This window comes from Diabrotica virgifera, chromosome 2 (genome assembly GCF_917563875.1).
Source record: "Diabrotica virgifera virgifera chromosome 2, PGI_DIABVI_V3a".
NCBI lineage: Eukaryota > Metazoa > Arthropoda > Insecta > Coleoptera > Chrysomelidae > Diabrotica > Diabrotica virgifera.
In genome coordinates this window covers 144783301-144800986 of record NC_065444.1, presented here as the reverse complement: position 1 = coordinate 144800986, position 17686 = coordinate 144783301, and the positions used below count along the sequence as shown (strand labels likewise).

General features: G+C 32.7%; 1 protein-coding gene across 2 annotated transcripts in view; it reads left to right on the top strand.

Annotated features, from left to right (window-relative positions):
* LOC126880258 (arylsulfatase B-like) overlaps positions 1–17686 on the top strand; it is a 190533-nt gene that overhangs the window by 119262 nt on the left and 53585 nt on the right. For both annotated transcript variants that reach the window (XM_050644028.1, XM_050644027.1), the window contains one exon: positions 16686–16933. In XM_050644028.1, coding sequence (XP_050499985.1) covers positions 16686–16933 — 248 coding nt within the window. The remainder of the gene's footprint in view (positions 1–16685; positions 16934–17686) is intronic.

Below are 17686 nucleotides of genomic sequence, written 5' to 3'. Positions count from 1 at the left end.
TGGCGTATTGTTCCAGTTGAAAGATGGCTTGGAACATCCCATAGCTTACACGAGTAAGAAATTGAATAAGGCCCAGAAAAACTATTCCACCACTGAGAAAGAACTCTTAGCTATCATACATGGGTTAGAAGCATTTCGTTATTATTTAGAGGGCCGTAATTTCACCATAATTACGGACCATAGTTCCTTGGTATGGCTTCATAGTATGAAAAACCCATCTCAGAGACTTTCCCGATGGATATGCAAACTGGCTGCCTATTCCTATAAGATTGTTCATCGAAAGGCCAACGGTGTAGTGGTGGCTGATGCTCTTTCCCGTGTCCATGATCTTAATGTCTTAGATTTGTCCACCTTAACTCCTGACGAGTGGTATCAGAATATGATTGATAGGGTTACTCAAGACCCACAAAATTATCCTGATTTTAAGGTAGAGAACAATGTACTCTACAAACATATCTTAAGTCCTATGGAGGCCTTATCCAATATGTCAGATTGGAAAATAGTTGTACCTACGCCAAATAGGGAGAACATTTTACGTATGTTTCATGATGAAGTTACTGCTGGACATTTTGGTTTTTATAAAACTTTTAATCGAATTGCCGAATTATATTATTGGCCTGGCATGCGCAAGTCTATCAAAAGGTATATCTCTAAGTGTATAGTTTGTGCAACTTGTAAACCCAGTAATTTACCACAAGCTGGACTAATGGGTTCCTTTAGGAATATTAATTTTCCTTGGCAGATGATCTCGTTGGATCTCATTGGACCTTATCCTCGTAGCTATAAGGGTAATACTTATTGCTTGGTAGTTGTGGATTATTTCACCAAATTTCCTTTAGTTTGTCCTCTTCGTCAGGCCACAACTCCAGCAATTTTGAAATATTTAGAGGAACAAGTCTTTTTGTTGTTCGGTGTTCCCCAAATTGTGTCATGTGACAATGGTCCTCAGTTTGTATCGAAGGCTTTTAAAGACCTTCTAACTAAATATAAGGTTCAGAAGACCTTCTATAATGCTGCCTACCATCCTCAAGCCAATCATACGGAGAGAGTGAATCGCAGTATTGTCACAGCCCTAAGGTCCTATACATTCCCAGATCACAGAGCTTGGGATCAATATATCCATTCCATAGCTCAAGCCATAAGGACCTCTGTCCATGAGGTTACCCAATGTTCTCCTGCATATCTCAATTTTGGTAGAAATGTTGCTTTATCTGGTGACTATTTTGGTGCAATTTCAGACACTTCCACAAATCTACCTCAGATATCCGATAACCTTCATCGCTTAGATGATCTCCAGACTCTACCTCAAATTTTTTCTGACATTCGCAAGAAGTTAAAAACTTCCTATCTAAGGAACCAGCAGCAGTATAACTTGAGGAAAAGAGATCTGCGATTCTTCGTTGGAGATAGAGTGTTGAAGCGAAACTTTGTGAAGTCCAATAAGGGTGATGCTATTTCGGCAAAATTTTGCCAGAAATATATTCCTTGTACGGTCGTGAAGGTAATATCTCCGTTAGTTTATGAATTGAAGGACAATGCGACTAACAAACGAATTGGACAATTTCACGTAAAGGATTTACTGCCTGATAACACCAGGGATGAAGTTGATTCGTCATCTTCGGAAGAAGATTAACTCTATAGGGTTTTTAGAGCTAACCTCTTCCTCTATTTTTCTTTAGCTCAATCCTTATTATGATTTGATATTTTAGTTTAATATTTTATTCACCAGATAGAGCAGGTACAATTTTTGTCTTTTGGCATGGTTGGTAGATGACTTCCAATTTATGAATCATTAGGTTAATTATTTATGTAATACTCTTATGCATGAGCTTATCAATTTTTTTTCATTATTGTTGCACTTTAATTATTATGAATCAACATTTTTAATTACTAACCCTGTCAGTTGGATCATCTAGTTAATAAGAACCTACTTGTATTTTTTAGTATGTGCACATCACCCCTTAGCATAGGAGGGATGTTGATTATTGTATATTTAAGTATATATTTGAATATGTAGAGTCATACAAGTACGTTGGTTTAATATTGATATTTGGTATGGAACTATGGAACTAACAATATTATACATTACTTATCTTAGGTTGTATGTTGTATTTTTGATATTTGATTACATCCTATTTTTTTATATATCTTTTATCTTGTTATTGGATTTGCCATATTGGAAAGATGTTGTGGTTTTTAATTTGATATTGGTTTACTTTATCCACATTTGTCACGGATATCTTTGTAATCATTTATATCGTTATGCCCTACACTGTATGATTCTGTAATTAGGTTGGAATTTTGATGTATGTATGGATTTTTTTCTTATGAACTAGTCTGCCAATGCTTTGTCAATGCTAGCTAATGAATCCGTGGGTTCGAAGTTCAGCAACTGGTCATTGCTATACGACTTCGTAATCTGTGTTTTCATGGCAGAGTACGCAGAAGTCTATTCGTCATCACATAGTGTATTTAGTCCAATTATTCCATTTACCTTTTTATACGTTGATAGGGAAGTTTACTTAGTTTATATTTTATCTCCTATTTCATAGTATGTTAAACCTTGACCGTTGATGGTAAATATTCTAGTGTACACGTATTTATCAATCAATGCTTTGTTTTTCCCTATACATCGTAGGTTTATTTAATTCAGTATTGAGGGTGTTTCGACAAATTAATTGTTTCTTTTTATTTCATTCCCTCTTCTTTCCTGAGGCATTAGTTTTGTCATTTAGATTCAGGGATATTTCCTGGATAATTCTATGTATGCGAGAGCGCATGAATCTACAGTTTTATTCAAAATTGGTTGCTCGTTCTCGTTATATTTTTTTTCTCTATCATGTATCATGGTGTCATAGCCCTTGTCAGTTCACCATTTAGATTTTATTATTACAATTGGTACGTTATCTGTATCTCTTATTCCCATGCATCTATTGTAGCTACATGCTATAGCTAGTGAACAACAACACATACCAATTTTTGTTAGTCAACGACTTACTTTAGTCGATAGACCTAATTTAATTTATTTAGTATTAGTGAGAATTGGTACACAAATCTTCCTGATCGTTCTTCTTTGGATATGCTCTTATAAATCTGGTGTCCATTGATAGTCCGATTTTGGATAAAGCGTCCGAGTCCTCACTTATTTTGTTTATTTAGTTGTATAGGCTCGTATACCAGTTGTGGTTGTACATAGGCCTAATTAATTTATGTGATTTAGTATTGGTTGATTTAGTATTGGTGCGAATTGGTCCATAAATCTTCCTGGTCGTCCTTCTATGGATATGCTTTATGAATCTGGTGTCCATTGATAGTCCGACTTTGGATTAAGTGTCCGATTCCACATTTATTTTGATTAATGAGTTTTGGATAACTTTGATATGCTTACTATTTGTATTATTTGGCACTGGTGAGAATTGTTCCATAAATATTCCTGATTGTTCTTCTCTGGATATGCTATTATGAATCTGGTGTCCATTGGTAGTTCAATTTTGGATTAAGTGTTCGATTCTTCACTGATTTTAGTTTTGATTTCTTTTGTCATACTTTAGTATATTTACTTGTGTTATGGTGCGAATTGGCTCATACCTTGGCCTGGTTGTTCGTCCTTGGATATACCCTCTATAAATTTGATGTCCATGGATAGTTCAATTTTGGATTTAGTGCCAGTTCGACATTTATTTGTCATTATGAACTTTAGTATATTATTTAGCTTATGTTTAGGCTTTCAGATAAAATGTCGATGACATTTTAATATGACTTCAAGTCATCTTTTGCGATTCATAGTTTTGGTGTAGTGATCATCCTTCTTTCCCTTGATCCTTAATTTGTGGTTACTCATAGTCTTGCGGATCACCGTAGAATGATAGATTATTACCACTTAGTTATGATAATTTGAATGAAAAAAAAAAAAATTGCTTAAAAATTTTTTTTTCTCCCAGTAGGAGGGGATTATAACATTCCGTTAACTTCTAATCATTTTTATTGTTATGCGATTTAAATTTTAATAATGTTCTGTTATTAAATTCTACTTGAAACAATTACTAATAAATATTTCGTCTTTCACTGACGTCATCACAAACCTATAGATTAGCAGACCTGTACGTTTTGTACCTTGTGTACTCCTGGCGGTAAACCCATGAACCGTATTGTGACATGGTCGGCGTAGAACGGAAAATAAGATATCACTTTGGTCGGAGACTTCAACCGAATAAGTACCTAGTGGCAGATAACCTATCCACGTAAAAGTGGCGAATATTTCATTCTTGTTTCAAGTCATAGTATTATTTTGAAAATAAATTATCCAAGTTTATTACGTATGTGTTTAGTGGGCTGAAGAAACGAGGTTGGAGGTTCGCAGCAGTGATTTGTGGTTTATCTGGTAAATAATTTTTTGTTTTTACACGCTACTATAACGCCATATTTGTTTTTGTCTTATTTGACGTCTTCAAAAAAATTTTACTATTAAATCTTGCAGTGAGCTTATTAATTCAGGCTGGTATCTTTTAACTATTTCATTGTCTGTAATATCCACTAAGAAGGAAAGTATTTTGTCATAAATCTTAAAAAATTATCTCTCTTAATTTGTGGGGTTATGTTACATCACATATTACCCAATTCCAATTTTATATATTATAATCATGAAGTTCTGAAACATAGTAAATTCCGTACATCATATCCACCGATCCTGTTCCGATATTTGGTATTTTCATAAAAATTTACACTACTTTGGCATTATTCCATATCATTTAATAACTATACTATTTTTTTATGAAAAGCTATTTCCAAAATAAATATATTCAGCATTTGAATTTTAGACTTACTTGTCTACATATTATCGAGTCAAGGCCATTTTATATGCCAATCTTATGACAAGGTCACCAAACAGTCTAGTGGAAGATTGTTTTTTCCTTTCTAATGAGATAGCTTTTTCTGATTCTTCTTTATTCTAAATAAAAACTTACTGATTTTTGTTTTTCTTTCTCTGACTTTTCCCTACATTATTACAAGGAAGTAAAACCAGGATTCTATTTTTTTTAGCCACTGGGGAAAAACTTTTAACTACTCCTACCACCTGAGAAGGACCGCTTTTCGACCAAGTCACCTAGGTGACAAGTACTAGAGGAACATGTAATTTTTGTTCTTCATTATCCTGCATTTTGGAGAATTGCCGTGTTACGGTTGACTGCGTAGCACCATTCTGTGCTTAAGACTTTACTGAGAAGTAGTAAGGAAAACTTGTGGGGACAATATCAGGTCAATTGGGTTTGTTTCGGGAACTTTTTATATTTAACAGTGCAATAGTTATCTACCTATACCAGTACACTTATACACTTATTTTTTTTTTATAATATCCAGAACATTTAAGTAATTAACATACACATAATTCAATAGCGCTCCCACACCTGTATGTCTCTTTGTAAAAGAGGATAATTTGGGCCCAAATAACCTTTTCCCATACAGTAGTTCCTTACATTTATTTTTTATTAATATTATTAGACTTGTTTCCCATATTTTTCATATAACTATATATATATTTTAATATTATTAGCTTGTTTCTTGTAATTTAAATTCCCAATTTGTTTGCTTAACTTAAATTCATTTGTTATTAAATTAAATTCAATCCCTAATCCCTATCCCTTCAGGATAGCTATTAGTTTTACTTGGTCATTATTAAAAACCACGAGTCAGAAAAAGGATCTTTATCATTCAGGACTGCGTTGGTTCAGTTAGGTGTTGCCTATTCAACTCATTGAGTTATATATATTTGTATGGTTCATCCTAGGTAGGTATTTTAGTATTGATTTCTTGTAGTATTTAACGTTCCTGTACGTATTACAATCGTACGATTATTTGGTGAAGGTTGTTGTTTAACCTTAGTGTAAGTTGGGGGTACGCTCCATATAAGAGCTACCCCAGTACTAATGTAATTATAGTTGTATACTCATATTCAGATAAGTAGTTAAGTCAAATTGTCATTTTAGAGTTACATAGGTTGTATTTTTTCTAACTCAGAGGTTGTCAATAATCTAGGTAGTTATATTTTAATAAATATTTATTTGTTTGTATATCAATTTTTTTTTTCCCATTTTTGAATTTAATAATTTAATATATTGAATAATTTACAGCAGTGTAAGATACCTGGGAGTTCGGTCCATCCCTACTTCTGGCGCCCGCAATTTAGTCTATTTTATTTATCTCTTATATTTTTCTATTTTTATTATATTAATATTTATTCTATCTATTTTATAAGCTTCTCTTTTTATATTCATATATCTGGTTCTAGTCATCATCCCTCTTTAGTTTAAGCTACTGTTCTTCGACAGGCATGCAAACGAGCCGTACCCATCCTTGAGTGTCAAGTCGTTCTCTTGCATTTCTTGCTAGCCAATTCTATTTAGTTTGCCTCTGTCTCCCCATACTTCTATTATCAGTTCCTCACCCACTCACTCATTTCACCTTAACATTCTAGTTCTACAAATACTACTGCAAAGTAGTATTTTGTTACAATAGGAAAGAAAAGAATAAAATAATACACACATATGGGTTACAATTATAATCAAAATATTGTTTATTTTATTTAAATGGCAATCACTGCTTAATATTTGCTATATCTTATTATTCTTAAACATAACATTTACACATGGGAATCTTATTTCCTTTTGGTTTCCAATTGAAAGTTTTTATTAACATTTAACTATTTTGATTTATTAGCAACAATTCTATTTAAGTTTGATGAAGCTTTTCTGATATTATTGATTATGTTTCTTCAATTTTAAATGTGGTATTTAATACGAAAAACCCATACATTCATGTCCAAACAAATGAGACTGACCTTTTTCTGGTGAACTGAGAATGTCTTCACACAAAACCCGTTTCCTGCTATCCTTGGCTGCGATCAAAACCTCGTCCTGGCTTCCAGTAATGTTCTCCTTTGAAACTAGCTCGTATAGCTCTCGTTTCCTGCTTCTGTCGTGATGCTGTGTTCTACCTTTTTCGAAACTGCAATCAGCTACCGGGAACTCTTGGCTCAAGGAGGTTCTTTTACTCTCAACCTGGCCTGCCTCTCGTTCCACGATATATACTCCACACTCACGGAACTACACCGGCTTTCTCACTCTCCGTACACTACCGTCTACTACTGGACTTCACTTCTCGACAGCTCAAAACATTCTGCTCTCTATTTGTCATTCATTCCCCTACTTTCTAAATATCCCTTCCAGATTCACAAATCAAACTTCCACCACCAACTCTCATTCGCAGTATTCCTCAAAACCAATTTTTAATCTTTCTAAATATGCTTAATGGATTTCAAAAGAAAAATAGTTAATTCCCATTCTAAAATTACTTTCTACTATTTACAAAATTTAATGATCTATTATCTACTTCAACTGAGTCTTATTTAGCATAAGCTAATGATCGAACCTTCCGCGAACTACGATAATGACCTATTATCGATTTCACTTGAGTTTTATTTAGCATAGGCTAATGATCGAACCTTCCGCGAACAACGATAATGGTACGCGCCATTCACTTTGTTTGTTCTAAGCGCATTGTCCCGAGTTTCGTTTAATCACTTCTTAAAATTAAATATAACAATTTGTTGTATACAGGTTGTTCTAAATTTATATGCCCGTGGTTGAGAAAATTGAAAATATTTTATATTAAATTGAATTTTGTTTATAATTATTAAAATTTAATTTTCATATCAAATAGAAATATAACAATATATATATATATATATATATATATATATATATATTCTATAACACTATAAAACAGTGTTGAAATTATCGGGAATTGCGGTCTGTGGCTTAGATTAAAACTACATTTAATTCTGTTGAATTCGATATTTCGATGAGTATTTATTAATTTTTCATCTTCATCAGGAACAAACTACAAAATTAACTAACAGTTAGGTACAAACATAATATTACAATGATATAACTTACGAATTGTTGTAGGTATGTTATATAAAGCAATTTAACTTAACGCTATGCATGTCGTTTCACGAGAACGTCGAGGGCGGCACTGAGTCAGGTATCTTTTCTCACATGTGTTAAGGGTCAAAATTTCCAATATCGAGCCATCTGTTTAATATTCTGCTATTTTTCGAATTTTAAAACATTGCAGTCGATTTCGCTTAATCTACTTGTGTCTGATTTGTAATTAATTGAACGTTTATTACTGTTTATGTGGTACATCTCGAGAAACAATCCTTTCTTATAATTGTTTTCTGAATCTAAGATCTTGATATCTGACAAATTAAATTGGTGTCCTGTTGTTATGGAATGGTGTGCTGCTGCACAAGTATTTTTGTGTGTTTTACAATCACTTTTGTGCTGCGTTATTCTTTGTTTCAACCATTGCGATGTTTGTCCTATATACTGCCCATCACATTCGAGACAAGAAAGTTGATAGATGATATGACTCTGATTTAGAAGCGGTGCCTGGTCTTTAAGCTTCGAGAATAAGCTATAGTTGGATATGCTATTGTATTTCGCTATTTTGATTTTAGGAATTTCGTTCAGCAGCTTGATTATATTGTTGGTTAAGCCATTTATGAAGGGCAACTTTTTGTAAATCACGGGATCTGATGGTCTGTTGTCACGTTGCCCGTATTATAAGTCTGAGTTATATATCAGTTGCTTAAGAATTTTACTTGGATAGCCGTTGTATGCTAACCAGCATGGCTTGTAAGCCAAAATGGCTTAACCAACAATATAATCAAGCTGCTGAACGGAATTCCTAAAATCAAAATAGCGAAATACAATAGCATATCCAACTATAGCTTATTCTCGAAGCTTAAAGACCAGGCACCGCTTCTAAATCAGAGTCACATCATCTATCAACTTTCTTGTCTCGAATGTGATGGGCAGTATATAGGACAAACATCGCAATGGTTGAAACAAAGAATAATGCAGCACAAAAATGATTGTAAAACACACAAAAATACTTGTGCAGCAGCACACCATTCCATAACAACACGACACCAATTTAATTTGTCAGATATCAAGATCTTAGATTCAGAAAACAATTATAAGAAAAGATTGTTTCTCGAGATGTACCACATAAACAGTAATAAACGTTCAATTAATTACAAATCAGACACAAGTAGATTAAGCGAAATCTACTGCAATGTTTTAAAATTCGAAAAATAGCAGAATATTAAACAGATGGCTCGATATTGGAACTTTTGACCCTTAACACATGTGAGAAAAGATACCTGACTCAGTGCCGCCCTCGACGTTCTCGTGAAACGACATGCATAGCTTTAAGTTAAATTGCTTTATATAACATACCTACAACAATTCGTAAGTAATATCATTGTAATATTATGTTTGTACCTAACTGTTAGTTAATTTTGTAGTTTGTTCCTGATGAAGATGAAAAATTAATAAATACTCATCGAAATATCGAATTCAACAGAATTTAATGTAGTTTCAATCTAAGCCACAGACCGCAATTCCCGATAGTTTCAACACTGTTTTATAGTGTTATAGAATATACTTGCACGGTCGATAAATACATCGGATTTCGAATCCAGTTCTGTATATATATATATATATATATATATATATATATATATATATATATATATATATATATATATATATATATATATATATATATATATATATATATATATAGAACTGGATTCGAAATCCAATATATATATATATATATATATATATATATATATATATATATATATATATATATACAGAACTGGATTCGAAATCCGATGTATTTATCGACCGTGCAAGTATATTCTATAACACTATAAAACAGTGTTGAAATTATCGGGAATTGCGGTCTGTGGCTTAGATTGAAACTACATTTAATTCTGTTGAATTAGATATTTCGATGAGTATTTATTAATTTTTCATCTTCATCAGGAACAAACTACAAAATTAACTAACAGTAGGTACAAACATAATATTACAATGATATAACTTACGAATTGTTGTAGGTATGTTATATAAAGCAATTTAACTTAAAGCTATGCATGTCGTTTCACGAGAACGTCGAGGGCGGCACTGAGTCAGGTATCTTTTCTCACATGTGTTAAGGGTCAAAAGTTCCAATATCGAGCCATCTGTTTAATATTCTGCTATTTTTCGAATTTTAAAACATTGCAGTAAATTTCGCTTAATCTACTTGTGTCTGATTTGTAATTAATTGAACGTTTATTACTGTTTATGTGGTACATCTCGAGGAACAATCTTTTCTTATAATTGCTTTCTGAATCTAAGATCTTGATATCTGACAAATTAAATTGGTGTCCTGTTGTTATGGAATGGTGTGCTGCTGCACAAGTATTTTTGTGTGTTTTACAATCACTTTTGTGCTGCGTTATTCTTTGTTTCAGCCATTGCGATGTTTGTATATATATATATATATATATTATTGTGTTTCAATTTACCAATCAAAGATAGAATAAAAATTTTAATTTTTTTAATATAACGCGGGCACATAAATTTGATAAACCCTGTATATTGATTTGTAAATATTTATTAGAAGTTAGCTTTCAACGTAAAATGGTTTCTCCTTAATGAATTTTTCCATGAAGAATATTAAAAACATTTTTGTAAATAAAGGTGAAGTGAAAGTTATTTAGGATTAGTATTTTAAACCGATTGTTTATTACGGGAAAGATAGAAGCCATAGGTAATTAGTTCTTAGAAAATTAAGGTAAAGAAAGTTTGGAATTTTAATATCTTTGTTTAACCCCGAGTAAATTTTGTAGAATTTCCCAAAAGTAATTAGTATCATGGTAGAAATAATTTTGAAAGTATGAGTGGGTTTTCGAATGAAAAAAAGAATGGGGAGAGAGAAATGTTTCTGATTGGCTTGGAAATTTGGAATGGGGAAAGTTTTGTTTGAATGTTGAGACAGTTTGGAAAAGAAAAGTTAGTTGTGTTACGGGCATTCGAGAGGAGCAGTCAAAAGTTTTCGTGAGTAGTTCAGAAGCAAGTACTAGTGTTTTGTTTTGATAGTGAGAGTAGCTGAAAGTGGAACGAGAGACAAATCAAATCGAGAAGAAATACCTCTTTGATTCTGTAAAGACCAAGAGAGTAAGTTACAAGAATTATCATTATTAAAATGATTTGTGACACCAAGTAAAAAAGATACTTGGGTCTCAGGAGGTTATTGTTGAGAGAAAGAGAGGAGAGAGTTTTGGAGTTTATTGAACAAGTACTGGCAAAAAAGAGGCCTGGCTTGTGTTTTTGGAGAAATAGTTGCTGGTATGCTGCTGGATTTTTGCTGAGAACGGAGAGGGCTTTGATTGGTAGCCTAACATAATCAACAAGGAGGAGCTGTTTGGGTCAAGAGGAGACATCATTTTGTGTGAATCAAAAAGGTCAGTCAATAACCTATGTGATAGATTTTCTTTATAATCAGAAGTTAATTTTTTTTACGTAAAAGCATATGCATTTAAGATTCCAACATTTCAAAAATTTAATAGGAAGTATAACGCTCGGTTTCATAATCAGTTAAAGTGGACTTTAAATTTTAAGTTGGTACCTTTATCAATGCAATTCATATGGGTAAATGTCAACGTTAAAATAAACTTTAGTTAATGTTCACTTTAAGTTGATTATGAAACCGGGCGTAAGTAATTTGCGAATACCAAATTTGTTTGTTTAGCTTGTTTTATTAATGGTATCAAGAACAAAGCGATAAATATTTGTTTGAATTAGATTAATTTATATGGTAAAAGTTTCTTTTGGACAGTTATGCCTACAGGATTTGATTGATAAATTTACAGAGCATTGCTTTTGATAATAAAGGTATGTGTTTATTTATGATTTTTCTATTTATTTCCTTTTCCTATTGTATCCCGATAAGGATCAACTAAGAGATACTGAATCCACGAGAAAGGATAAGTATAACCTAAGAGAATTTAATTAAAATTTTTTTGACAAAAGGCACCCTGAGATTTTTTTCTTAATATTTTTTATGTATGATTTGCGTTAATTAAATAATTGATCAAATAAATAATAATTAATATAAAAGTAATAGAAAGCAGATCATAACAACATGGCGAACCAACGTAAGGCATTAAAGTATCTCTGGTTGTGAATTTGAAAGGATAGGAAACGGACAAACAGGTGAAGGAAAATTTATTTGCCCGTCGGAAAAAGTTGATATATTTACAATTTATGAAATATTTTGTTTGAATTATTTTTTTATCTAGGTACAGTTTTACATATTTATTTTATTTTTGATTGATTTGAATTTTGATAAATTTAAAAATTTGTGTGATAAATTGATTATATTTGGGGAGAGAAAAACTTTCGTCTCTACAGCATACAAGGTATTTTCGAATTTCGTATCAGGCAGGGAGAAAATTTTAACTACATGCCGACCACCAGAAGCAAAAGCAAAGAAAACAAAAAACACGAGGAACATTTAGAACAAGAAGAACATTTGGAACAAGAACATATAGAACAAGAAGGCATTTTCGAAACAACAATCATGGCATCAGAAAAACAGGAATTATCAGGAATAGATAAATTATTACAACTGATGCAATTGCAGTCACAAAAAATGGATGAATCACAACAAAAAATGGATAAAAATCAGGAAGAAACATCAAAGACAATGGATGAATCACAACAAAAAATGGATCAAAAAATGGATGAAACATCAAAGAAAATGGATAAAATGCAAGAAAATCAGGAAGAAACAAAACGAGTAATGAAAGAAAATCAGGAGGAAACAAAACAAGCAATAGAAGAAAACAACAGAAATATAGAGAGTATCTAAACGGAAATGGTTAAAAAATCGAAGAGATTGCAGAAAAGAGCGAGAAACAGGAGATAGAGATTAAAGAAATCAAAATCAAAATGAAGGAGATAAACAATTGCCAGAAAAAGGAACTAGAAAATTTAGAAACCAAATTTGAAAATGCATTACAAGAAGACAGACGAGAAATAGAAAGAAAAATGGAGGAAATGAGGAATCAACAAAGTTCCGGAGAAAGAAGGGAAACGATTATCCATAGTACAGAGGATGTGAAAATAAGATTTGGCGGGGACGTAAAAAAATTACACCCAGTAATTTTCATAACTAACTTAACAAAGAAAGTACGATACATCGGTAACTTCGAAACAGCCAAAGAAACGATAAGGAACCATCTTAAAGATGAGGCGAGTTGTTTATGGTTTGATAGCAAAGAAGAAGAATTGGACAATTGGCATAAATTCGAACAAAAGTTCCTGAGTTATTTCTGGGGAAAAATACAACAGCTAGAAATAAACAACGAGTTGCAAAATGGGAGGTACCATGATAGAATGGGTATTTCAGAAAAAACATATGCACTACAATTATACAACAATGCAAAACATCTACAGTACAATTATTCTTCCGAACAGCTACTAGAACTGATAGCCAGACATTTTGTACAAAACTACAAAGATATCGACAGTTTATGCCAATTATTACAAATACGAGAAGCAAAAATGAGAGAAAGAGAAATAAGAAGATCGCAACAAAATTATAGACAACGCGAAAATCAAGACTATAGAGATAGAAGACAAAACTTTAGGAGAGATTATACAAGAAGAGAATTTATTCCGAGGAGGGAAAACGAAAATAGAGACTACGGAAGAGGAAACTATGAACAAAGAAATCGGCAATGGAACGAAGATAGATATCGAGAAAACCAAAATAGAAATAACAACCGCACATATCAAGAAGACAAAAATGATAATAGAAGGAATGAACAGGAAAATCGTGGAAACCGATACGGGTCCGACAGACCAAGAGAAAATAGAAGAGCGGTAAACAATACGCAAATAGGTGAATATGAGGATGAGAGACAAAGCGACGGAAGAAGAAGCGAAGAAGAACAGCAAGCGTCTTTTCACGAAGGCGCTCACTAAATACAAAGGAATAAACAGGAATTTTTTGTCACCCGAAGGAATTTATTAAATTGGCAGGAAATAATGATAAAAGAAGTGGAGTAAATTTAAAATTTGTAGATGGTTTTATCAATGAAAAACCGATTAAAATTATGATTGATACTGGTTCGGAAATTACATTGATTAACAGGAAATTAATAGAAGAGGTTGATTTAACGAATTTAATTTACAAAATTCCCAGGGTAAATTTAGTGGGCGCAAATAAACGGACTTTGGCAACAATAAATGAAGGAATACGAATAAAGGTTCGATTGGGGAAGAAATTTTATGCACTACAATGTGTTATAATGCCGAACATGATGCATGATATGATCGTAGGAGTGGATGAATTGTCAGAAAAACATGTGATAGATTTCAAAAATATCACGATGAAAATCACAGAGGGAAAATGACATTTTCTTCAAAAGAATCGATGGAAAGGAACTATATTTGGTAACACAGACATTGGCAGAGAGGATCATACAAAAATTACACGATGACAATGGGCATATCGGTAGCAGGAAGGTTTGGCTGGTTTTTCGAGAAAACTATATCTGCCGAAATGATTACCGGATTGCCAAAGAAGTGACCCAAAAATGCGAAATATGTCAAAAATATAAAAGCAGAAATTTCAGAAATGAAAATATTGCTAAAAATATTGTATCCCGTCAAAAATTGGATATTGTAGCAATAGATATGTTAAGTGATCTGATAATGACCACGCAAAGGAACAAACATATTTTGGTGATGGTCGATATATTTTCAAAATACGTAAAGTTATACAGTTGCCGTACGACAAAGGGGGAAGGAATAATGAGAAAGATTGACAATTTTATAGCCACAGTAGGAACACCAAGAATAATTCTCTTAGACAATGCGACGTATTTCCAGAGTGAGCGTTTCAAGGGACAGATTCAAGACAGGGTAATAGGGACAAATTTTGTCAGTATCCGACATCCTCAAAGTAATCCTTCAGAGCGTTTTATACAGGAGACTACGAAATTCCTTCGCATTGCTGCAAATGGACAACATCGACGATGGGATAGGAAAGTGGCAGAAATAGAAAACTACTTAAACATCATTCCAAGTACGGTGACAAAAGAGACTCCGGAATATATCATGAAAGGTGTTATGCCAGTACGGTCATGGGAAGAACCTGAGCAGAGGGAATACCAACAAGTTTTGGAAACTGTGCAGAGGAGGCTGCAGCGCAGTAATGAGAAATATCTCCAAAGACAAAATCATAATAGGAGACGACGACCAGTGACTTTTCAGAAGGGAGAAAAGGTGCTTGTAAGAGCATTACGAGTATCAAATCTCACTGGGGACGTTTGCGCAAAACTAATGCCTATTTTCGAGGGTCCATACATCGTGCACAATGAAAATGGAATAAACAGTTATGTTCTGAGGCATGTGGAATCAGAAAAGATACGAGGAGTTTACAATATCCATGATGTGTACAAATACCATGAATAAAGACAAATGCATTAAATTTAAGGTAGGATAAGAGAATTAGGGTAGGATAACATGATAACAAGAGAAAAGTTTGTTGTCGAGAGAAAATCATTTTTTTTGTTGCACTTATTAATAACGATTTTATCTCAAAACAAGGCGGGGATGTTATTGTGCTTCAATTTATCAATCAAAGATAGAATATAAATTTTAATTTTTTTAATATAACGCGGGCACATAAATTTGGTACACCCTGTATATTGATTTGTAAATATTTATTAGAAATTAGCTTTCAACGCAAAATGGTTTCTCCTTAATGAATTTTTCCATGAAGAATATTAAAAACATTTTTGTAAATAAAAGTGAAGTGAAAGTTATTTAGGATTAGGATTTAGGAACCGATTGTTTATTACGGGAAAGATAGAAGCCATAGGTAATTAGTTCTTAGAAAATTAAGGTAAAGAAAGTTTGGAATTTTAAACTTTTTGTTTAACCCCGAGTAAATTTTGTAGAATTTCCCGAAAGTAATTAGTATGATGGTAGAAATGTTTATAGCAAGTCAGTAAATAGTTATATAGAAGTATAGAACAAACAAAATTAAGTATTTAAAACATTTCCTTCTTTTTTTGGTTGATCATATCGGCCTTCGACGGTAATCCATACATATTATATTATACGTCGCTAAAGAGTTCTACAAACAACTGTTTTTTATATAAAAGTAGACTGAAAATTAAAATCTAAAGGAATAACGGAGAAAACACAAAAAATCGCCGATATAACTTAATTAGCCTATGAAATGCCAGTAGTGTCAAAATTTCATTAATGACATTAGTGTCAAAATTTCATAATAGTGGAGTAAACCAACCTGCAGTTGGACCAATTACAAACAGGCATTACGGCGCTGTAAATTTGAATTACCCCTCCTTGTTTAAAAACAGAGCATAGTAAATCATATAACATTACATTAACCGTTTACGTTTCAAATTCGATCTGATGTTTATGAGTGTCACCCGACAAAAAAAATATACTGCAAAGGTTGTGACATCATAATTTTCGACTTTGAGGTCGGTTATCTTGAAGATGGTTAGAGATATCGAAATGATGTTTCCAGATTTGAATTCAGGAGACAAAACTACATAAGACTTCATTAGTAGATCGTCTCTAAGTATTGTAGTGGTAGCAACGCACAAACGAACGAACCGACTGCGAATAATTTTGAATTAAAATAAACGAATAATTTTCGTTAAAAATAAATACATTAGTAAAACGTTTTTAATTATGCATGTTAGATATTTCCTTTTCCTAATTCTTAAAACTTTTTAGGTCTTCAAGGAATTCCTCTCGACGCAGGAGAAAACCGTTCATTGCCATTAAATATCCGTACGATGCCCGAACGACTTAAAGAACTAGGATATAGTACCCATTTAGTTGGAAAATGGCATCTAGGAGCTGCTTGTGAAGAGGTCACACCAACTCGAAGAGGCTTCGATACTCATTTTGGATATTGGAGCGGTTTTGTCGGATATTTTAACCATGAACTTAGCGTACCTAATCCTCTCAATAAAAGTGAAGTAAGTAAAACAGATTTTAAATATGAACTTTTACATTTTTTGTATTTTGACATTCATATTCATCCATATACTATCTAATGAATTATCACAGCGGGGACTAACAAAAGTTGGTATAAAAAATAAAAATATATACCATTATGTCAAACCAAGTGACAATTTTCCGAGAGCTAGTCCTCGCACTGCAACTGACGTTATGGAGTAGGTGCCTAGCGACATCTGCTAAATGAAAGTCAAAGTTTTTCAACCTCATAAAAATATTTAAAAATATTTCTAAAAGATATTTAATTGAAAAACATATTGGACCATTTTCCTGGTAACACCTCCATGGCTTCTAAAAATTGCAAGCCGGATGGATGCTGCAATGAAGACAAGAGGGAATTCTAAAAGTTGCAATTCACAACCCCCTGCTGCACAGCTTGGTAAATTCGATAAGAAAAACATTTCGTTTCTTCCACCCCGTGTAAGTATAAAAAAGAAGTTTGAGTAAACCTTTGCCCAACTGTGTAAATACTAAAGAAACATCTAAAATATTAACAAAAAAAACTAGCGGAATCCGTTAATCTCTTCACGAAAAAATCAACTACAAAAATGAGCATAATTTGCTATATCCCTAACTTATGCCTCGCAGTGTATATTGAAAAAAATCGATATTCATTTTGTACCCACATAACAATTTCATGTTCTTAGTAGATTCATAGAACATACTTTCAGAAAAGGTATATACTGAGAATATACGTAATTACCATTGCGAAT